The sequence below is a fragment of the Halyomorpha halys genome, unplaced genomic scaffold, assembly GCF_000696795.3.
Source record: "Halyomorpha halys isolate HHAL.00 unplaced genomic scaffold, Hhal_1.1 Scaffold397.1, whole genome shotgun sequence".
In the NCBI taxonomy this organism is placed as follows: domain Eukaryota; kingdom Metazoa; phylum Arthropoda; class Insecta; order Hemiptera; family Pentatomidae; genus Halyomorpha; species Halyomorpha halys.
The window spans coordinates 95,615-120,382 of record NW_027115275.1 but is presented as its reverse complement, the minus strand read 5'-3'; the positions used below and the strand labels follow the sequence as shown (position 1 = coordinate 120,382).

General features: G+C 29.1%; 1 protein-coding gene across 2 annotated transcripts in view; it reads left to right on the top strand.

Annotated features, from left to right (window-relative positions):
* Positions 1-974: 974 nt before the first annotated feature.
* Positions 975-24,768, top strand: part of LOC106682229 (excitatory amino acid transporter 3) — a 70,256-nt gene continuing 46,462 nt past the window's right edge. Inside the window, exon 1 of one of the 2 annotated variants that reach the window (XM_014422966.2) lies at positions 975-1,157. In XM_014422966.2, coding sequence (XP_014278452.1) covers positions 1,097-1,157 — 61 coding nt within the window. In that variant the 5' untranslated portion in view covers positions 975-1,096. Of the gene's footprint in view, positions 1,158-16,892; positions 17,033-24,768 lie in introns of those variants that run through there. The other variant, XM_067052364.1, reaches the window with a different exon arrangement.

Genomic DNA, 24,768 nt, shown 5'->3' with positions numbered 1-24,768 from the left:
TTACAAATATATGATAATACAGTGCATATATACAAATTACATACAGACTTTGTTTGCCTGTATGTAATTTGTATATATGCACTCTATTATCATATATTTGTAATCGTAACTATATATCAATAAAGAGGATTTGAAAATAAAAAGACTGGGATGTAACTTCATATTTCAAGTTACATACTTCATACTTCAAGTACATACCTGTGTATATACATTTATTTCTTTGTATATATTTAATTTGTTGTTTAATTTTTTCTAGGTCAGAAAAAAAAAAAAAAAAAAAGACTGGGATGTATAACAAAATTATTTGAAAATAAAAAAAAAAAAAAAAAATCCATCCCAGTCGCATACGAACATTAAATATATGTTCAGAAACAGAAAAATTTTGCGAGACTTGTCAAAATTGTCGTTATTTGGACCCAATCTCAATTGGATGTTAAAATTCAAATTTTCGTTGAAAATTCACACGATCACAATCAAAATTCAAACTTCTAACTATATATTTCGTTTAAAGGTAAGTGAAAGTAAAAAAGTGCTTCCTGAAAGAATTTGTGGAATTATTTTATCACTAATTCGAAGTACGTGTTTTTCCGTAGAATGAAAAAAACATTGACGGTGTGGATTAATAATCAAACTAAAGAAAAAAGTATCTTGAGGCTTAGTTATTACCATATCCTTATCCGGAAAAAACAAAATGTTTTTAATGACGCATCTATTACTTTTCAAGTTGAAGTTTGTGACTAGATCAAATTCGACTTTTTTTGACGTCACATTCCAGAGAATGGAACATTTGACGTAAGTATGAGGACAACGTGTATTTACGTATTACAGTATATAAGAACTTCAGGAGCTGAGATCTAATATACATTGGTTCTGAGCCGAAGCTCGCAACCAGTTCCAGGACTCCAAAGACATCGCGATGTCTCCCGCCAGCAGAATACACGACACTAGGAGGGGATCACCAGAAAGTGGGGAACCCACTCAGTATTCGCCGGCAGTGCCGAGGTATCAAAGCCACAGAAGTGGGCTCGTAGCAGTTGAGTTCTGCTGTCGTATATTTTGAATTGTTGAGAGTTTTTAGTATAGTCACCAATACGCGATGGCAGAGACTGGTATACCTCTACTGCCGGCAAATCCGGTCTCCGCTGTACAACCAACAGGTAAATCCTTCACTTCTCTTATTGATATCCTGCTATCCTGTTTAAGTGAAAATATGAGTTCCACAATATTATTCCGAAGTAATTGAAAACTTTTAATAATAATTTCTTATAGGTCAGCTTCGAATATGTGTCTGAATTGCTTAAGAATACAAAGCAAGGTTTCAGTCAAACAACAACTTTTCGCTTAAAGCTTCTTTTGAGACATCAGAAAAACTGAAATATAAAAAATCAGATAGTGGTTTGATGATGGCTGAAGTAACCGAATATTGATAGGTTATTTATATTTGAATATTTAAGAGACTAAAATTCTATGTCGTGTATCTTCCAATAACAAATTAAATATAGTTTTTCCTCTTCGAGTCATAATTCTCATTATATTATTATAAGAAATTCAAAACAGGCCTTTCTTCAAAACAGCAAAAGTATTTGATTCGAAATGCGTAAAGATTAGAATTTAGGATGCGAATTACACTCAGAAAAAATAACAAACGTTCCAATATTTTGTTTTGTATCTGACGTGTCCTACAGATTGTATCATAGACCGTTACTTTTTGACTACTAGCTTTGGGGTAGTCTATAGAAGGACTAATATAGAGAAAGAGATCCCTGTCTACGGTAATATCTTTAGAGTACGTCTATTTCAAAATAAAACCATTTTTTTTTGTCAGATGTGCACTATTTTAGCAAATGAGCGATTTCCTAATATCGGAATCATATTCAGTATCTCATTTTATTTTTTCAAAAATTTAAAATCGTAATTAAAAATATTCATATATGTCTGTATTTTCTTGATAAGATTTTTAATTATGTCTTAAAATCCATTTAAAAATAGAGGACTCCTGAATTCTGTTGTTTGTTTATCAAACTAATGATAAAAGTATTAAAAATAATCATAATATTGTATGCATTATAATAATAATTGTACATCCTGTTAAACAAGGACACTAATTGCCTGCTTTTACTCCTCAGCTTCTTCGACTTACACCTGATATTATAAAGCTCAATAGAACCGAAATATTTTCATAAATATTTATATTATATATTTTCGTGAATTAAGTGTATTTATTTTTAATTTATTGAATGTCAAGGGTCATATTTATTTATTATGTTTTTCGAAGATTTAATAATTTAAGTTATAATTGTTATCGCCATAGTATTTTTTGATGTGAAAAACATAATTATTATCCATTTTACGTAAGAAATCCAATTTACAGCAATGTAACAAGTATTGTTTATTTCTCTTTCAAATAATAATTCTTACTACTGTTTACAAACGTCCGGGCTCATTGGAGTAAACTTTAATACAAATAACGAAAATAACGATGTTAAAAATATAACAAATATTTTTGCAACGGAAAACTTTATTAAATGGGTTTATTTATTCATATATAACTCGAAAACTATAAATTTCCAAAAACTTTATTCCTGTATATTTGAAAGATAATCTAAATCTATACAGGTCAAATCAAAAATATCTAAATTGGGATAGTATTAGGAAAGATACATTGTATTGTACTTTGGATTTGTATGCTTATTGTATTTTGGAATATCATTATACAACCATTATATTGATTGAAAATGCTTCGCGTCAAGGTTTATTTTAAGCGATCGCTTCTTTTTTTTCTGTATAAATTCTTGATGTTATACAGTTAATTAGAGGCACTCGGTTATGTAATCATTGTATGTATGAAACATTCGCGTAAAACCCGAATTTAACGCGGGTGATACGTCATTAAATTGGGGTATTTTTATTGAGCGTAATTAGGGTTGGATATTATGTAATATATAATATATATACATTGTTTATGAAATATATAATATATATTGATACCCTTTTAGTAGAAAAGATAAAGGTTTTTGGATTGAATTAATTCCTACAGAGACGTGGTTTGAATTCTTTTAAAAACTCATATAATTATCTTGTTTGGTATCAATATATGGAACATTTCCTGTTGACAAATTTTAAATAAATAACGAAATGGTGGTAAAAAAGTTGAAAAGTTTAAACTTTTTCTCAGTGCTCATAATATAGTATTTATTTTCTATAATTTAAGCCGCCTTAAAGATATTTACTTTCAATCGTTCCATAAATAATGTTTATAAAATCTTTTTTTTTTTTTTTTCCAAATAACCAAAAATTAAAATTTGGATATTTACTTTGGTAAATACTACATTGTAGCTACTGTGAAAGGAGGTATTTATAATAAACTTTGCATTTTGCATAAATTCTGCATTGAGAAAGCTTCAATTTGAGTACTGACTTGAGTAGATATCAATATATCGAATAGTTTCTGATATGCCAATTTTTAAATATTTAATTTTTTTTGTTTATCAATAACAAAACATCTTTTGTGACTTGTACATATATCAGGTATTGAATGATTTACATATGCATATTATGGTTGAAGGTTTCTAATTATAGGTTTCAATAGTTTCTATTGAGTATTTTTGTTGGTTAATGTTCCCATGATATTTATCAATATAAATTCACAACTTATTGATTTGTTGTTAATTGGTTGAAGATGTTTATTTGAAAGACTGTGTCTCAAGAACTATTGAACCCAAACACCTGTCTATGATCATTCATATTTTAGCCAATTCATATAACTTTAAAAAAGTGGAAGATTGATGATTGATCGTGGGTGATGTTAAAAAGGAAGATGGTCCAAGAAGGAGTGCGGTCAAAGAAGAAGAGTTTTTTTTCTTTGACCGTCATTTTGTTATTTATTCTAATTTTTCAAAACAACAATAACATATTCTTTTCCAGCATGAAATGTTATAAATTTTTTTACGTTTTTGAAAACAATTAATGATGGCTGCAAAAAATAAAAACGCATTTTGCAAGCTTAGATTTTCTAGAATTTTAGCATGTTAAAAAGATATTAAACACGGAAAAAAACAATTCAAACATCGTCTATGTGAGCATTTGTCCCACCTATCATTTATTTTTCCTTTACTACTAGATGAATGATGGAATACAAACATTATTTAATGTTCCTCTTTCAGTCTTTCTGAAGAATGTACTCACACAATTATACATCTGTTTTAATCGTTCTATGCACTGATGTTTCCATTTTAACGGCCAAAATTCGTAGATCTTGACCCATTTTTCACTGCCCTTGAACCTAAATGTTTGAACTACGTCGGTGGGAAGGGCACTACGGAGTTCGAACAATAGATCGCAGCAGCAGGACAAGGTTGAAGAGATCTCCTTCAGACACTCTTCTCAAAAGTTAAAAGTATTTAGAAAAGCCAAACAGTGTAGGCATATATATTGAAGACGTCCATAGCCTTCATCAAACCAAAAATCAAAATTAATAAAATAATTAATTCATTTTATAAGCAAATTTATGAATCTACAATTTAGAAAAAATATTTACTTTAATCTTTTGAACTATTCGGAGTCGGACTCTAACAGTACAAAATAGACTTCAAACAACAAATTTATTTGTTTAAATAAAATAAATTTTATGCAACTTAAATCTCAAAACAATCTATATCTCTTTATAAGTCCAACGTTTCGTTTCAAACAATTTCGAATATAAATATCATTAGTTAAAGAAGAAAAAAATTAATGTTTAAATTGATTATAATTAAAAGTTTTAATGTTAATATGAAAAATTGATAAAATAGATAATTAGACATAAGCTAAGAATAGCTTATTAATAAATTAATATGATTCCTTAATGTTCTATCGTTTAATAGAGCAATGTTTACTGAAATATTGACCTGGCCAGAATAGCATACAAAAAAGTTTTTAAAAATTTATGTGAATGTAAAATTATATTTAAGCTATTTTGTAAAATAATATAATATTTGTATAATAAAAGCTATTTTGTGATAGATTGTCCTTGAGGATGGCAGAAACGTTGCAAAAAATATGGATTGTTTGGAGACTTAAATTAGATAAAATTTATTATATTTAAACAATAATAACCAGTCTCAAGAAATTGAAAAGATTATAAAAAACAGATTTTATATTATTATTTAACTAAAATTTTGATTTTATATTTTATACATAAATAATGGTTTATTTTCTAAAAGAACTAATACATTTTCCTGGAATTAATGAATTATTGAGCCGAATCCTCACAAATTAATATTAAAAAAAACTTAAATAAAAAGTATATACCATAATCTAAAAATAAAAAAAAATTTCTATAATTACAAAAATATTACTTACAATATTAATATTACTCGTGACTCAATAATTCCTTTGAACTTAAATTGAATGTAACTTAAAAATTGTGGTTCCCTACACACTAGCAAAGTTTAGAAATTAATGATTCTAGTGTATAGTAAAAAATATTTTGATTTTCGATAATAATTCATTCGAATTCCAGTCGTGTTTGAATCGATAAATGACGAAATCTTATCCCGTTTTGCCACCAAAACCGGTTCAAGTGCACACAGATGTCATCCTTTTTGGTTTCATTAATATAGGTTTCCTTATGTTTTTCCTATTTTCAATAATTGACGTTTATTACTATATTATCTTAATTATCGTTTAATTAAATTTTTAAAAAATTAAATAATTTGTGCATTGATTCTTCCCAGGCAAAAGATAAAAACATAAACTGGATTATATTAGACCTTTATTATTTTTGTATTATTCCTCGAATATTCCATTTTAGTCTAGGTATAAATAAATTTTTGATATATTGAACTATTGCAATAATAAAAATATTATTTTTTAGTGAGTTCACTGCGTAATTATACTTGCCAGGTATCTCGCTAATTCGTTCTGATTTTTAATCATCGAAAGATCCATTTAAAGGACGTCCCTATTTTCCGGGTTAGTTATGGGTCAGATATCGGGATCATTGACCAATGACGATCATTGCTTCATTCAATTATGACATAATTATTGTGATAATAATTAAGTGCACTAATTGAACGTTGGTTTGTAGAATTTACAGGCGTAAAACATGTTTGTCATCTACTCTCGTTGTTTTACAACAATTTACAAAGAGAGTGAAAAAATGCATAAATAAAGTATGATAGAAAATGACGAGAATATGATTCTTCTTTAGTTATTTATTAATTTCTTCCATAATATATATTTATTGATTTTATTGCTGCAATGGCTGATTATTCCAAGCGTCGGTAGACCAAAGCGTAGGTGGGAGGATTACATCAAGATTGATCAGGTGGATTTGTCTTTGGACGGGCGTCATTGGCTGGATATGTGTAGCCAGTGTGACTGGTAGTATCGGCATTGAACCTTCGGATATATGAAGGGCTAAAGCCTTTATTTATTTGCTAGCTGCCGATAGTTTAATTATAATTTAAGGAACGCAGTCGATAGTTTTATTTATATTTTTTGTGTTTAGTTGAATTGACATTTTGAAAAATCGAATGATGTACAAAACCTGTGAAAAAACGCTTGATTTCTGAGCTAAAAACCAAAAACGCTCAATTTTGTTCATTTTTTCCTGCTTGAGAATTCGGAGATTTCATTATCTTTAAACCTTCCCTTGATGAAAAGGAACATTAAACAAAAACTGCACTAGATTACTGGAATTTCTCTTTCAAACATCGATAAATAAAATTAAAAAAAGAAATGGAAATCAATAATAAAATAAAATAGAAAAATTGAAATAATAGAGATATTTATTCAATTTAATGACAGCAATTCTGGTCCTTCAACGCCATAAATATATTGTGTTGTACATATCATAATTTATTAATTATTGCACTTGAGAAATTCCTGAGGTACACCTAACAAAAAAAAAAAAAAAAAAAAAAAACTGACCAGATACTGTAACACCATAAATTTAGGATTTTTTTTTTTAATTTTTTCGATAATTTATGAGGCATTTTTTAAAAAACTTTTTCGATAATTTCAAAAAAATCTTTAAATTAAAATATTTTAGAACTTATGGACCCCCTTTGGAGCCTATGTTACAAAGGTTTTATCGATTATTTGAAATTATGTTATAAATAATATATCACTACTTTGCTATAATAGTTGCACATCTAACAACAAATTTTTAAATTTTATTTTGTGATTGACATATTTCATGGATTGTACCGTAAACAGGAGTGACTGTCGCATACCTATTAGCTTGGAACAGTCTGTAGGAAGAAGTAACCACCTCAGTAGAAAAAGCAACCCCAGTCCACGGTTCAATCTTTTTTTTATCATTTTATTTTTATACCAAATCGGCCTGGTGGGCCTTACATGGTCGATATAACTTATATTATATATATGTTTTTAACAGTTGATTATGAGGGGGTATAGTCATACAAATGACACCCCTAATTATATACAATGTTCTTATTAAAAGAAAAAAAATAATAATAAAATAAATTGATAAGAATAATGCTTCTTAATAAAAGAGGAAAGTAAAATTAATAACAAAAAATAATGATATTGGTACACTTAAATAAAACAAACAATTGTCTTCTAATAGTGAAAAGAAACAAGTTAATTTGAAAAAGAGAAGGACAATCTTTCAAATAAGTAAAATACCTAATTAAAAAAAAATTTTTTTTTTGTCAGATGTTTCACCATTAAAGTAAAACAGCAATATGATGAACGAATTATTTCTATAGCTCCGAAAAAATGATATCTGAACTGCGATAAGAATGTAAATTTTTTTTTCGCTCTTTCGAGAAATTTTGCTATCAATGGCAATTCATTATTTTTATCACGAAAAAAATTATAGGAATTTTTTTTAACGTGTTTTTTTTTCTCATTATATGTTTGTACAGGCGTTTTTATTCCATAACCTATATATAAAGGGAATTCCACTCAATTTGATTTTAGAATTAGTTCGTAACATTTAAATAAAATCATATTTATTGTAAGCTAAAATTATAATTATTTTCCTGGATTCTACAACCATTTAATTAATTTAATTAACAGAAAACGAATTCAATTAATTGACGGAAATTGCTAAGTGAGTAGGCAAATGCAATATCCACGCTTTTTAATAACAACCAGTAATGAAAACAATAATAAAACTAGAGCATAAGCACTTAAAAGAAAAAAAAATCCTGTTTCCAAGTACTACTGCAGTCAAAACAATCTCATCAAGAGTTATATAATCCCTTCAGTTTTACTTTATTGTTTTCAAAGTATATCTATATGGAAAACTTTATAAAGTTATATATTTCTATTAAAATAATACGTAAGGTCTTAATTGAAAGCTTATAAAAATTATTTATTGTATTAAAAGATACTGTAGAATAATTATTTTTTATATATGCTTGTTTGAGAGTGGTTTAATCTATTCTTAATTTAAAACAATTTTGATCCTTTTTTTTTTTTCCTCTCAACTTTTATTCTTTAAAATTTCTCCAACGTTTCGGCCCTCAGGCCATTCTCAAGGATACCTCCTACAAAAAGTGTTTTTAAGATTTCTTACTTACATAACTTTTTTAAAAACATTTTTATATCTTCGATTTAAAACTTTTTTACAATACAATTTCCTTCCTTCACTTACATTTACAACTTAAAAACAGAACCTACCTTCAACAAATTAGGACTCTGTTATCACCTTATCATATAACAATATCATTTTACTGTAGAATATTTTAAAATGTGTCCCAGTAAAAAGAATCATTGTCGTGTTCAAATAAAGTCTCAAAATAAAAACAGAAAGTAGATAAATTTGAATGACTTCCAGAATTTGAAATGTGTGGTAGCCCTGAAGTTATAAACGTGGTGTTAGCCTCCACATTCACTGTTCATTTCACACAGGTCGGCCGGAAAAGAAACAATAAGAGGTTAGAATTATCATTGCCATGGCTTGATATATTTAATGTACTTTATTTTTTTTTAAAAAAGGGGGTTAATATTATGTGAAAATTAATCTTAAAATTAATAATTGGGCAATATTGAACACTGAATATTTTTCTAAAGTTCTCATTACGATTTGGTGTTTATTATGGTGATGACTGATCATATTCAGGTTTAAAAAAAAATAACATTAATAAAATACAGTACATAAAATCTCTCTTAAAATATATAAAAACAGAAGGATAAAGAAAATGAACATAATGAAACTATGTTCATGAAAATATAATTAAAATAGTAATAAAAATAAAATAATATCTAGTCATATTTACACTTATTACATTATTTCTTGAGGTATATATTAGTAATAGTTACGCATGATGGTTAATAGAGCATCAATCCGTTTTTTAATACTTCATAAATATCCACGTCTAGATACACATATTCCCTTTTTGTTATTTATTTAATTATTTATTTTCAAAAATATAATAATTTAAGACAGAAATAATATAAGGTCACATAAAAATTATGAAAAGAAAAATAATTATTTAAAAATTTCAGTAATAAAAATCAAATATAACAAAAATTAAATATAATAATGTATTCAACTACCACCACTTCAAGCACACGGTCTGTCTGGAACGGTTTGCAACGGTTGAAGGGATAAAACAAAATTTTAATTGGAGCATTTTCGCTCACCATTTGCTTTTAAGTTTTATAATAAATTGACTATACTGGGAACCAAATATATATATTAAGTTGTCAATATAAGAAATTTATTTTAATATTATATATGAATATATACAAGTGGGCAGTATTTTTTGATATTAGTATATATGTATTCATACGCTGATCCTTCTCGACCATACGGTGTATGCAATTGATAGTGGGATCTTCATTTAGTTACAGAATTCAGCCTACAGGGTAGTATAAGATAAAATTTATTCATCTGAATGTAGAAGATATAGTAGCTATAGCATACTGTGTACAACTACTGCATACAAACTTTTCTTCTTGAATGTCTTCCGACAACTATTCAAATGCTCTTCTAGAATCCAGACAACAAAATGATCTTATCTATTCTGACATAAATATAAGTGTGCAGAACAAACTTTCCATAATCAAGATATTTTTAAGTACAACCACGACTCCAGGTAGATTAAATCTGTTTTGTTAGTGAGCTTTAATATTGCTCAGATGTTGGAGGCTGGAAAAAATAAAAATACAGCATTAATAACATAGTACGGTGGTTAATTTGCATATTTGAATCTATTTAAATTCCAAATCACCCGGCCCAGCTAGCCTTCGAGCAGTGTTGCCAACTGTCTTCACAAAGCTTCCTGCTGGTGCTAATGAATAGTTGACTCAGTAGGGGCGCGCCTTTAAAGAAGTTGAAGAACATGTTTTTTATTTTCTTCATGTCATACAGAGATACTTTTTGTTTATTTTGTACCTTCCAACACGTCTAGATGAAATGCAGTGGCCATTTCAGAATAAATAAAATACATTTTTTTTGTTTACATAAATTACAATAAAATATATAATTAAATTTTTCTAATTTTTAACTAGAGTATTTATTGAAAATAGTTGAAAAACAAAAAGACCGATTCCCCTACTTTCTGATTCCTGGAAATGATGCGAATCTTTTTTTAAATTTTACCTTCACAAGTCTAATAGTAAGTAAATCATTTTGTTGATGTTTTCCATGTTATATAAGGTGAATAAACTTTCTTATTTTTGGAATATTATTGTTCAAAATGATGGGTTAATAATATTTGAAAATTTTATTATGTGGTAATAGAAAATTAGTATTTTAATTACAAGAGACTGATGCACAAAATCTAGTTTCAATCATAAAAAAAACACAATGGTTGTATTGGATTTAGTGGCAAAAAAGGTAAGAAAAATCTTGAGGGACTCACTAGTAATTAAAAAAAAAATCTTTATTGAAATTTACAACTTTACATAATAATAATACATTCAGTATATTTGATCTCAGTTATAATGGAGTGATACAGGCGTGTAGAGAAACTACCCACTGGTAGAACTCTGATGAAATTTTTACATTAGCAAGTCTCCATCTTCTTTTCAACAAGTGCCTCGGAGGATTGTCCGGAATGGAAGAGGAAGCAAGATTAGAAACTAGTGGTTTTGGGTGGTTAGGGAGTTTATAATGGAAGGAATGATATCTGGTTCGGGCTACACTAGATATTAAACATATTGTGCACAGGTTACCACGGAGATCCTCTATTTTTTTATTAGTAGGTATTTAGTATCTTTATTGGTCTGTCCGACATCAAAGTCATAGTATCATTAGCCAAAGGCAGAGTTGGCTAATATTAGTCCTTTTTTTTTTTTTTACTTGATAGATTTATTTATTGATAGATATTACAATCTGCCACACAGTTGTGGGCAATAGGTAATAGTAATGAATGATCTCATACATACTAAAATAATAAAAAAATAAATAAAAAAATAAAATAAAAAAAATAAATAAAAATAAAGTAAAAAAAAAAAAAACTCTCTTAAAATATATACAAACAAAAGAATAGACAAGATGAACATAGTCAAACTATCTGTATGAAAAATAAATAAATAAAATAACATAATGGTAAAATAATATACACAATAAATATTAGTACTAGTAATGATAATAGTAGTAATGGTATTTTGAATAATTCGAAGTCTTTACCTTAAGTATTTGTATTAAGATTTTCAATATAAAGTTGGACTTGGCGGTAATACAAGGAAAGCTGTGTTAGCGAACACATCAGATAAAATTTCAATTAATCATGATAGGATGATTAATCCCGTTACTGACTAAAATGTTTACCAATACATTCTATACCTCCATTAATGTATTCCAAGGTAAATTCTCTGGATTCTTCCAGGACTGGGCACCTGTTAATTACACGTATTTCAAGTATCGTGAAATGCATTTTACTGCAAATATTAATTTCCTGGTACTACATAATGGTCATATCCTCGTCAAAAATGAGCAATGAGTGTATTCAATAAATAAATTACACATAGATATATAAATAAAAACTTCTAATCACTGAACTATATGCTTACTAATGCATTAATTAATAATAGAATTCTATTATTTTTAAACAGTTTAATAAAAAATGTTATTGCAGGAACCGATTTATTTGCAATACGAAAATTCTCGAAAGTCATAAATTGTGATTGTCGTAGACTTTTTCTAGGTGATGAATTAACTATTTATTAATAATATAAGTAATTATTAAAATGAATAAAAACGCTCAAATTATGTGATATTACAGAGAAAATAATTTTTTTTTTTATATGACATTTTATTTTAAAAGTAATACAAATTTCAAATATACAGAATGGTTCTTATCAACAATATTTCCTTCATAGTTTCATCCCGCTAATGATCAATGTTATTTCAATTTTGCTAAGAAATAAATAATTAAAATTAATAAAGATAGGTAAAGTATTTGTTGTCCGTCCTTTATAGTTCCTCACAAATTTAGTTTTATTCTTCTGGAACAACCAGTCCCATTTTTTTAAAGCAGTAACTTATTTATCCTCGTTAGGTTCGGTGAGCCATTCATGGAATTCATCAATCATGCAAGCAACTATGGGCAGTCAAAAATAAAGGTCATGTTATAAAATACTTAAGGTCTGTTCCGACAATAACTTTGGACTGTCAAGAACTGAACGGAGCACGCGTAGTGCAGATTTTGGGAGAGAAAACAACACATGTTCCATAAAGTTCTTGGAACAGATTTTTTTTTTTTATTGATATTTACAAATGTATAAAAAATACAAGTAAATTTGATCTTAATGACATAATGATACAGCATGTAGAGAAACTACCCAGTAGTAGAACTCTAAAAACCTTTTACAATATAAGGTCACGAGGCCATCTTCTTTTCAGGCGCCTCAGAGGATTGTCAGGAATGGAAGAGGAAGCAAGGTTAGAAACTAGTGGGTTTGGGGGTTAGGAAGTTTATTATGGAAGGAATAATATCAGGTTCGGGCTAGATCGGTTACACAAGGAACATTTAGGTCTTTATGGATGGTTTTATTAGTAACAAAATAAGGAGCATTGAGGATTTTACGAAGGATTTTGGATTGTAAGGATTGGATAAGAGAGGAATTCGAAGGTTTAGTGGAGCCCCAAAGCTCAACTTCGTATTTCCAGATGGGCCTTATTATTGTCATGTAGATCAATCTTTGGTAATGAGTTGGAAGTTTAGACAGTTTGTCTAGTAAGTGCTGTAATAGTCGGAATCTGCGTGCAGTTTCCTGTCTTTTCAGTCTTGTGTGAGGATTCCAGGATAGTCGTTTGTTAAGGTGTAGTCCAAGATAAAGAATCTGGAACAGATCTTTAATAGTGTTATATGATTCATAAATAAACTTTGGTATATTGCGTTCAATAACAAACTTTTTTTTCCCCCCATTGTTGGAGTCCTATACTGCCTAACCATGGTTGGGAGCCAAGTGTTTCATTTTGTGGGACCGCGTCCCAATAAAAAAAAGTGAACTCCTCAAGGCCGGATTCAAACCGGCACCGCCATTAGATCTCAGAATGGTGACTGCGTCTAACCACTGAGCTACGGACGGCCAACAAACCTTTTGAATTGATTAATTCTTGTCAATTGGGGTGATTTTTTTTAGTTTTGGTATTAAAGTTACAGTTCAGTTCAGAATGATTCTTGTAACTCAACACAACGTAAAAAAAAAAAAAAAAAAGCGGCTGATTAGAGCATTTTACGTCCAATAAATATAAATGTCCATTTCTTCGGCCATTTATGATGATATAAGAAAAATATAAAGTATTTTATACAAAAGCCGGAAAGAATTAAATAAATACAAAAGAAACCAATCTGTTGAAGCAACATTAAATTAAAAACATTATGATTTTTATTACTTTAGTCAAATTTTGAAATCGATTTATTTTGTCTATAGGATTATTCTTAACTAAAAGAAAACGTGATTGTAAACAAAAGCGATGCGATCTTTTGACGAGAAAGGAGAGGCAGTCCACGATTGTTAGCTATGATGGCATTGTTATTGCAGTTTTAGTTTTCCCCGCAACTTCGCAGGCTCCATGGTAAGAACATCGTAGACTTTTGGCCAAGCCACTTCTCTCACACTGGGGGCCCCTATTCCGCGTGCTTCCAGAACTCTCAGCTGCCATCTGGTGAGATTAAATGTAAACATTCACAAACATTTGCTCAAGGGACGTTGAAGACATTTTTATTTTGGTTTTTATTATAAAATTAGTTTTAAGTGTTTGCAAAGTATTAAGCTGTTTTTCCTTTTTTATTAATGCATAAAATTAATTTTTTTTATAATTCCTTCGTTTTGTTCATATATGTATATTCATTTTATTTAATGAATACTACAAATATATTTCTGTAAATAATCTTTCCAACCCAAAAATAATTTTCACAGCGCATACCTGGCAAGAGGAAAGTCTTTCACTGAGGCTCTCAGTTCAATTCAACATATATATATAAACTAAGAAAGAATTCGATAATTTACAAAAGAAACGAAAAAGAGAGACATTTTTTTCTCAGATTGATAAACATTTTTTTCAGAAATAAAGCAACTTATATATACGTATAGTGAAATACATTCTTATATAACTGCTGAAAAGTCAAAATTTAATTACCAACATATAAGATCATAGAATGATGTAAAGCACATAAATATAATTAATTTATACATAAATAGTAATAATTATCTAAAATTAATCTCTACTCCAAAAATAGTTATAGTGAATAGTGTTTGATATTCTATTTGGAAATTATGGATCTTAAACACTTGACGCGTTTAATCTTTTGGTTGTAAGATACGAGAACAAAAGACTGTCCTTGGGAAAAACCTGTATTTAGTCCTCATTTAAACAAACACTTGGTAAAGTAGTTATATCAGCTATTGACAAGCAATAAAAATCCTTTTAGTAGTTAAAACGTCACTTTCGATGTGTTCAGTTTAAAATGTATTCTTTAAATTGTTTTCCTCTTATTTTATCTATTCACTTTAAATTTTATGATAATTTCGTGAGTTCCGACAATGCCTATTTGACGTTAAATTTGTTTATTTATCAAATAAAAATAATAATTGGACAGTAATTTGAAAATTTTATAAGTAGATCTTGCGTTGATCTTTTGCTCGATGGTGATTTTAGCCAATAGCGGGCCTATGAAGATTAAGATTTTTTTAATTTTCGAAATTTATACGTGAAAATTGCCCACTATTTAAAAATCGCCCATATACAACAGATGGAAGAGTAAGTTGAGAAACATTAAAAGTCACTTTTATGGTAGGGTTAAAATTTGGTGTGTTTCCATTCTATTTTGATAGATACGTATTTTAAGAGCATGATCCAGAAGTCCGACACATTTTTGCTATCTTATAATTTTGGTACCTACGTAAACTCCATTAACATGCGCGAACCTCATAGCCATTACAAGCAGACCCCTAGAATCCTGCGACACAAATTAGTTTGTTAATTTGAGATGGAATATACTTGCATTTAGTATAACCTCATCGTTTTCTTTCCTGCTGATACTTGGACATGGGAAGGTAGATTGATTTGTTATGTTATAATATTACAAACTTATTTAGCTTACTAACTTTTTATTTTTAATTATTGCTAATAAATTCATTATAATATCAAGTTTCTTTACAAACTAATCTATTTGAGAACATTTCAGCATAACATTTGTACGGTGTCGTATTTCCTAGGTTCTTGTTCGGCCGCTGATCGAAAATATACGTTTATATCAGCTGTGAATCGGCTCTGGGATCGGGAGGTCCTCATGGGGCAAATTGACCTCAATACAGTGGGTTTCTGATCCTTCATGAGGTTAGGTACATACCTGGGAGTTGGAGTTAAACACTACTGTAATTAGGGAAAGTGGACAGAAGAGGTAGAAACACTTAATCTCTCCCTGCAAAAAAGTGTGGAGTGTATGAAATGTGGGTTTATTAATTTATTTATTAAAACTATGTGACATTTTGATGTCTATTAGCACTCAAATTAAAGCTAGTTTAATGTAATATAAAATAATTTAAGACCTATTTTCAATTTTTATGATATTTTCTAAAATGAATTGATTTATAGTTGTTCAGATAGTAAGTTTGATTTATAAAAAACTTTATTTCAGAAACCATATGATGTGCATATATTAGTCAGCACTTAATTTAAAGCTAGTTAATTTTACCATAAAATGTTTTATAACCTTTATCTATGTATGAGTAGTAGTATTTATGATATTTGACAAAATAAATTTATAAAATGTTAATTTCTAGTTTTTCGGATAAAATGTTTGATTTTTTAAAAAATATATATGTCGAGAACCATAAGACGTACATATGTGTGCCAGCAATCAAAATAAAATAAATTTAACTTACTATAAAATAGTTTATGGCACATATTTTCGTAGGGGTAGTAGTTTTTAAGATATTCGCATATAAATTGGGCACATAAAAATTTGTCCGAAGAACTATAAATCAATTTATTTTTGCATATATTAAACGTAAATAGCTCTATTAGGGCTCATATTTTAGAAAATTTACTCTTCTTTAAATGACATTCTCTTAGGTTTTCTTGTATTGTAGCTACTTTTTAAGATAAAGAGCTCCGAATGAAAAATTAATTTTTGTTTTATTTTTTTGGAACAGCCCCCATTTTTATTCCCCCTACCCGTTCTCTCATTAGAATACACATAAGTACGACTTATTCTAGGCTGGAATTACAATTAAATGAGCGTATAGGCACACCTTATCGACACTCTCTTTTTACTCGATTTCTTTTGACTCCTGGAACAGACTACAGTTCTGGCCCAATTTATATGGAGTAGAATTAAGGGTTTTACTATTTCGTATTAGATGGAACTGGATCTGAATTGATGAGTTTTTTGGCTCCTTTGTTTTTCCAATTAAACATACAGTTTCCTGATAAACACCACCGACGCTACAGTAGTGTTGGTACAAGTGTTATGATCTGCAACTAGTATTGCTCTAGATTTAATTCAGTGTTAACATAACAATCTACCTTTATACTGTGGCCGAAATAAAGAGTCCAATAATCTTAAATATCAAGGTGACATCAATCGATTTCAATTATCGACCGCATTGGATTAGAGTAAGTTTTGATTATTTTTATTACTATTACTATTTTTTGTTATAACCATCATTAGTAATTTGTTTATATTTTTCATTAAACCGATTTAAATATTCCTTATGAATTGCCGTGAATGAATTTTAATATTAAAATTTTAAAAAAAAATAAGGTCAATATCGGTAATTTAAAGATATAATGTCGATCCATTGATAATTTTTTCTCTCCCTAATTTGGAATATACGAGATAGCCAAGAGATAGAGGCGAAGGCCGTGCGGTTCTCGGACACCAATAAATTTGCATTTTAATATAATATTTTAAAATAGCAGTTTTGATTTACGTTCGATAATTATTTATCGACCTCATTATAATACCCATGCATGATTTCTTGAAAAATCCTTAATTGACAATGAATTAAGTAAATTATTTCGGTTGAATTTGCTGATTTAATTGGTTATTCCATGAATTTATGTCTAATAAAAATATTTGTGACTGCCTTCAAGAGAATGATAGTGTAAAAAATATGGTTTTGAATATTCATGATATTAGTACAAGAGCCCAAGAAGAGAAAAAAGGCAGTTATCTCACCCCAATTTTCGATTATTTTAATGAAAACTATGTATGATTACTAGTTAAAATTGACGAGTCTGCCAAGTATAGGTAAGGGGAATAAAAAATGGGGGCTGTTTCAAAACGATAAAAAAAAATAATTTTTCATTCGAAGCTCTATATCTTAAAAAATAGTAACAACACAAGAAAACCTAAGAGAATGTCATTTAAATAAGAGTAAATTTTCTAAAATATGAGCCCTAATAGAGCTATTTACGTTCGATAGTTCTCGAGATATGGCTTTTTAAAAAAAGCAACATTTCATACAAATGTTGTACTCAATTTATTTTGAGAAATCTATATCTCAAAAACCATTCGACGTACAGATGTATATTATCACTCAAATTAAAGCTAGTTTAATAGGCTATAAAGTAGTTTAAGAAGTTTATCTTTGCAGGAATAGTAGTATTCATGATATTTGCTAAAGTAAATTGATTTAATTAGATTGATTCAGACAAATTTTCATGTGCCCAATTTATATTTATATGGGAATATCTTAAAACTACTACCCCTACGAAAATATATGTCATAAACTACTTTATAGAAAGTTAAATTTCCTTTATTTTGATTGCTGGCAGGCATATGTACGTCTTATGATTCTAAACATATATTTTTTTAAAAAATCAAAAATTTTATCCGAAAAACTAGAAATTAACTTTTTGTGAATTTATTTTGTCAAATATCAAATACAACTCATTCAAAGATAAAGGTTATAAATTATTTTATATTTTTAATAGATGATTATGTATTGTATTTGTGTGGTATGCGGCAACTGCAACTAATGCCTGAATTCCGAACCCTAAGTAAAAATTATTTTATTTACTTATTTATTAATATTTACAACTGTATTTACATGAAAATACATCTAGTAAATTTGATGTAAGATCATAAATGTTTGATAAAGACATGTACAGAAACTATCTATCGCTAACACTACTAATATTCCTACATTATGATATCCATATAGGTATATACGAGACCATATGACCCGTATATCGGATATACGACTTAAGAAACATTTTATTTATTTATTGCTATTTACAACTGTAAATTATAATATATTTAGTAAATTTGATCTCAGTTATAATGGAATGATACAGGCTTGTAGAGAAACTACCCACTGGTAGCACCGTAATGACGTTTTTACATTAGCAGGTCTCGAAGCCTTCTTCTGTCCAGGCGTCTCAGAAGACTGTCAGGAATGGAAGAGGAAGCAAGGTTATAAACTAGTTTGAGTGGTTAGGGAGCTTATAGTAGAACCACTAGTATCTGGTTCGGGCTTGATCGGTTACCTATAGAATATTAAAGTAAGTTTGCATTATTTTACTTGTGACAAAGTAAGGATCCTTGACGATGTTACGAGGGATTATTTGTTGAGAGGGAATTGTAAGGATTGGATACGAGAGAAATTCGAAGGTTTAGTGGAGCCCCAAATTCCGTACAGCCATGTAAATCTTATTATAGTTATGTAGATCAGTATTTTTTAATTAATTTGATGTTTAAATCGTTTGGCTGGTAAATCCTGTAATAATCGGAATCATAAAACAGTTTACTTTCTTTGCAGTCTTGTGTAAGGATTCGAAGTTAGCAGTTTGTCCTGATGTGGGCCAAGGTAGCGGATCTGTACTACAGGTGTAAGAGCAACATTGTTAAAGAATGCTGTAGGACACTCGGTAGGTTTACGACGAAGGTTTAAGGTGATTTGATGGTATTTATTTTAATCATCCAATTTTGAAAACATTCTTCAAGGGTTGTGATATCGGATTGGAGAGTTTCGGATGCAATTAAAGGGTTATTATTAACTGTGAGCACACATGTGTCATCGGCATACGTGGTGAGGATAGTGTTAGGATTGGTGGGGATATCAGCTGTATATACTATGTAGATGGGACCGAGTATACTACCTTGAGGAACACGAGTGGACTGAGAGATGAGGAATAAATAGGAACCATTGTGGTTTACTTTGAATGATCTATCAATGAGAAAAGAACGGATAATGAGAAAGTATGTAGGAGGTAGGAATTTACGAAGTTTGTAACGCAGTCCTTGGTGTCAGACTCAATCAAAATCCAGTTCTACATCGAAAAAGACTCCCTAGCTCTAAAGAAGGCTAGACAATCCACGACACGATGGCATTGCAGGATAGTGGAGTGAGATGTTCAGAATCCTAACTGATGATTAAAAATAAATTTTAAGTTAAAAACAAAAGACTTTTGAAAGCTGAAATGGAGCTTTTTTCCTTATACACTGGAACATAACCTTCATAATACCTTATTGGATTCATGAAGATGCGGAAAATTCTTCCAAACGTCATTTAGAAATGTAAACGAGAACAAAATAAATTTATTAAGGAAAAAGTGTTTTTTTTTCACAACATATTTCTAATTAATGTATATTGAAAAACTTATTCATTGTAAAAGTATGCTAATATAACAATAATAAAACGAAGAAAATTAATGCAAATTGTATGTAAATTGAACTAAGAAGATGGCCTCGGGATCTTCTCTAGAAATGTTATTGGAGTTCTATCAATGGATAGATTCTCCACATGTTTGTATCATGTCACTATGTCACCTACAGCAAATTTACTTGTTGTATGTATGTTATACAGTTGTAAATAACAATAAATAAATGATTACAAAAAAAATTGAACTATGTTGGGGCATGTGAGTTTTTGATGGTAAGAACATAACATATTTTTTACATTTACAGCTCCGAGCTATTGTGGAGAGATATGAAAGTCTTTCTTTAAATAGCTCTGCTTTAGAAAAGTTGAACGTTGATGTTTGTACCCGTTGGATGTCGCTTTCCCTTTTGATTTTGATAGCGTGCAGAGTTGCCTGTTATTAAAGCAATCAACTATAATTTATCAAAATTGGAGCTGTTTGCTAATTTCTTTACTATAGGTTGCTGCTGTATAAATTTAATTTATGGGAGAAGTATTAATAGTCGCAATATTTTGAAATCACTAAGGTTCAAGCTAGGGGCTGCATTTACTAACTAAACATTTTTTGTATAATAGTGGATGTTAACAAAGTATGGGTCATATTTCATTTTATAGCCTTAGCAAAATGTGGTCATATCCTAAGGTAAGTTTAAATTGTTTAAAATAATAAAGCAATACTTCTTTTAACTTTTACTTTTTAGTTCTCAAATCCGCATGTGTAGAATTTATATTCTAAAATCTTTTTTTTTTCTCCACAATATCCTGTGTATATGATGAATTCGTAGCTTTACTGTAACATAATGGTGATTCGTAATGTATGTTAGGATTAGAAACTAAAATTTATATCATTTATAAATATATGTATATGCCTATATACTTATACAATTACACACACTGATATTTGTTTGTTTGTAATTGGAACAAATAGATTTAAAATGAATCTACAACGATATATTTGTGGAGTATTTGTCTCATTGTCCTAAAAAGAAAAATATGATTCTTATCAATAGCCAAAACACTTGAAGAATAAATTGAAACTACTTGAACTTGTTGTTTTTGTGTGTGTGTGTGTGTGTGTTTATTTGTGGTATAAATAAATTGCTTTCATCTTTATTCCATTTCGAATCAATTTCAAAATTTTCCAAATGTTTGTTTATTTTAAATTTTCTTTAAAACATCCATGAGAAAAACAATGTATTTCTCATTCATTATTGACCTCCGTATAATTGTTGTGTTGACGTGCCTACCCAAATGACCGTAAACTGCACAACTAATAACCCAAGGAAGGTCTTGGATGAATTAACAATTAACTAAAGTAATAATTTGTTTATTTATTCTGGGAAACGTCTCAATAGAACAAGATTATAATAATAATACAATGGTAGATTTTATATTCACAGAGCAAAATAAATAAGAACAAAAGAATTAACCAATAAAAATTAATATAAAAAAAGAATTATAACCAATCCTAATTAAGTAACTTTTAAGCTTTTAAACAGAAATGATTATACTTTCAATGTTACTAAATTAAGGTGGTGATTGAAAAGGATAAGAAAAGTATATATACATTAGTTTTAAAAATTCTGACTGCAAATGATGAAGGATCAATTTCAATCCTTGTGGAACAGGACAGATAGGAAGTGATGGAATGGACGGGGTTTGAAGATGGGAAGAGTACTAGATCGACTAATGGCCGTCGGAATGTAATTCTAATGAATGGAGGACCTAACAAGCAAAGATTTGTCAAAGGCTGCGGTTCAGTGGGCCGTTGCACATAAGTCTGAAGACCGGGAATGGGTTCAGTGGAAATTTAATTTGATTTAAGGAGACCGGGAATGGGTTCAGTGGAAATTTAATTTGATTTAAGGAGACCGGGAATGGGTTTAGTGGAAATTTAATTTGATTTAAGGAGATCGGGAATGTATGATGAATTGCTTGATTTTAGGACTGGATTGTATAAAAATGAGGGATGCGAGGAAATACTAGATGATTTTTTGAATGTATTTTATCTCATTCGGTTCCAGTCTCTGTTGGTAGGTTTCGTTCCTACTTATAGAGGCTAGATGGACCCTAGGAGTACCTGTAAGTTGCGGATAGATAAAACAGGATATTAGCTTCCCTCAATACTCGAACTTATGATTGGCCAAGTCTGGTACATTATCCAATAAGAAAACTCCACACTGTATCCTCCAGACATACTGCCAGTTGATATAGATAGGTTTTCAAAAAAAGAAATGTGGATTCACAGCTATGTTGCTCACATACGATTGTCAAGTATAATCACCATAAAGTCTTTCTCGTTCTCATTGCCCTCTGCTATATTGCTGTCGGTAAAACGGGAGTATATATTTACAATATACCAGACTGGATGGCACTATTCTAGCAATGACATCACCCTCGGCCAAAGAGGTCATGACCTGGTCAGAAGACTGGAGATAGCTGAAGACTGTAATCAATCCCATTATAATTGATGATGTATGAATTGAGATAACGTTCATTGAATGAATGTAATCTGACTAATTTTTTTTGGAACAACGACAAGTTTTTGTTGTCTAAAGAAAATGGAGATTTTGTTTTGCCTATATACGTTCCTGAAAATTATTTGATATGTTTTAATACATATCTTAATTGTAATGATTGTTTGGCACCAAACTAGGTACTGTAAAAGTGAATTACTTTGAAACATAAGGAATAACATTGCTCCACTGTCATTAAACGATTCGTGTTTCTGAGCGTGGCACAGCGGTGGAAGTAAAAGAAACAAAATGGATGGAAGGGAAAGAAGAAAAGTTAACATTCAATTAGTGGTTGCAATGTTCAGTTGAAAAATAATCGTAGGTTTTCTGGTATTTTTCATTCATCATCTGTTATTTTCTGTTAATTGACAAGACTCAAAATTTGATTTCTATATTTCTTCTCCTCGAAATATAAAGGTAATTGTGATCGTAAATTCGTTGATATTATTTCTGTGATTTAGAAACAAATTCAAGTTAAATTATTCATTTACTTTAATAATTTTTTAATAACTTTTTTTTTTCAAATTGCCACTGTTTAAAAAAAAAAAAACACTTGTTTTTATGTTTGACACAGGGTTGTTGAGGAAAATATCTTCAAACAAATCTTTCTAAGATAAAGACGGATTACAATCCGCTGTCTTACGACAATTTGTGTTAAGAAGAATTGATCTTGAGTTTTTAGTGGGGTTATTGATTTTATCACTGTTCATATTTTGACTTTTCAACTAGATATTGTAAAAAAAAAAAGTTTTAAATTACAAGACAAACATTGGGTTTTCCCATTTCTTTAGAAAATTGATGAAAAGTGATATAATTGTGCCATTAATGAAAACCAGTGCTTCTTGGAGAACATAATAACGTCAGACAAACAAATGATAAAATGAATCCAAAGGTCATTTAACTGATTGTTTTCACAATAGTTTTTAAAATTATTATAATTCGTATTTGTAAATATTCAATGTTTTATACATAATTGAATCTAATCATATAATTGTATAAAATGTATTTTTTTTTTCTGAGGGAAGAGTTTTTTTAACAAACCACTACATTTCTTTACATTCAAAAATAATCTTTTTGCAAACTGGCTCGATTGATAATAATAAAAAAATAGCTTAAATTTTAAACCATAAGCTGGTTGATTTCACAGATATTGTAAGAATCAATTTTGAATCTTAAAAATTATTAGTAAAATATATTAGTAAAACTAGGTCTAAATAAACGTTTCAGGTGATATAAAAAAGCGATATACAATATTTATAATACAAAACATAAAAGGAATACATTAAATATAAGGAATTACATGATGCAATTAAATCTCAAATAATTTTTTTACTGAAAAAAAAAATTTAATTAAAAAAATAAAAATCTTACTACAAATAACCCCTTCCGTTCTAAGAGTCGGGATATTGTTACAGATCTCCTTAAAGATATTTTAGTGGGTTGTTAGTGATCTGTAAATAATAAAACTTGATATAGTAGTTAGGTGCCTGCCACTGTACTCTTCAGCTCTTTGCTATGCAGTTTCATGTAAATATCACCATACAGACAGCTCTTTTTTATTGTACGTCTGAACATGATGAAAGTATGCTAATGTGTTTTCATAAGAGTTTCAAGTTTCGTTCAGATGTGGAAGACACCCGACTGCTGTACAAAGTTTTATTATATATGGACTATACTAATATATTTAAGGAGATATGCAATAATACCCTGACTCTTAGAAAGAATAGGGTTATAAGAGGTGATATTGCTGACTACTGAAATAGTCATCTTGTTATTTTTTTAATTGAATTATATTTTATTAATTTTTAAATGAAACACCCTCGTTTACTTGAGTCATAATAGGTGACACCAACGTAGTTATAAAATAAAATATTGTTACACTTTTACTACTTTATTTTCATAAACAATATTTAATCAGAAATAAAATGTGATAAACAAAACGAGTAAGCTTGAGAATAGTTCAGGTAGGTTACCAGGCGGTTATAGTTACCGACCATATATGCTACACTGCCACTAAAAGAGCTAATTAAAAATTGTATGAAATATAATTACTTTTAATTCAATGTTTTGGGTTCAATATTTTAATTTTAGTAGTTGAGGTCAATTGTTTTAATAAAACCACAAAATACCGGTGTGTAACCTGAGCAATCAAACGTGAGAACGATTCAACTGTTTGCTTGAAAATTGT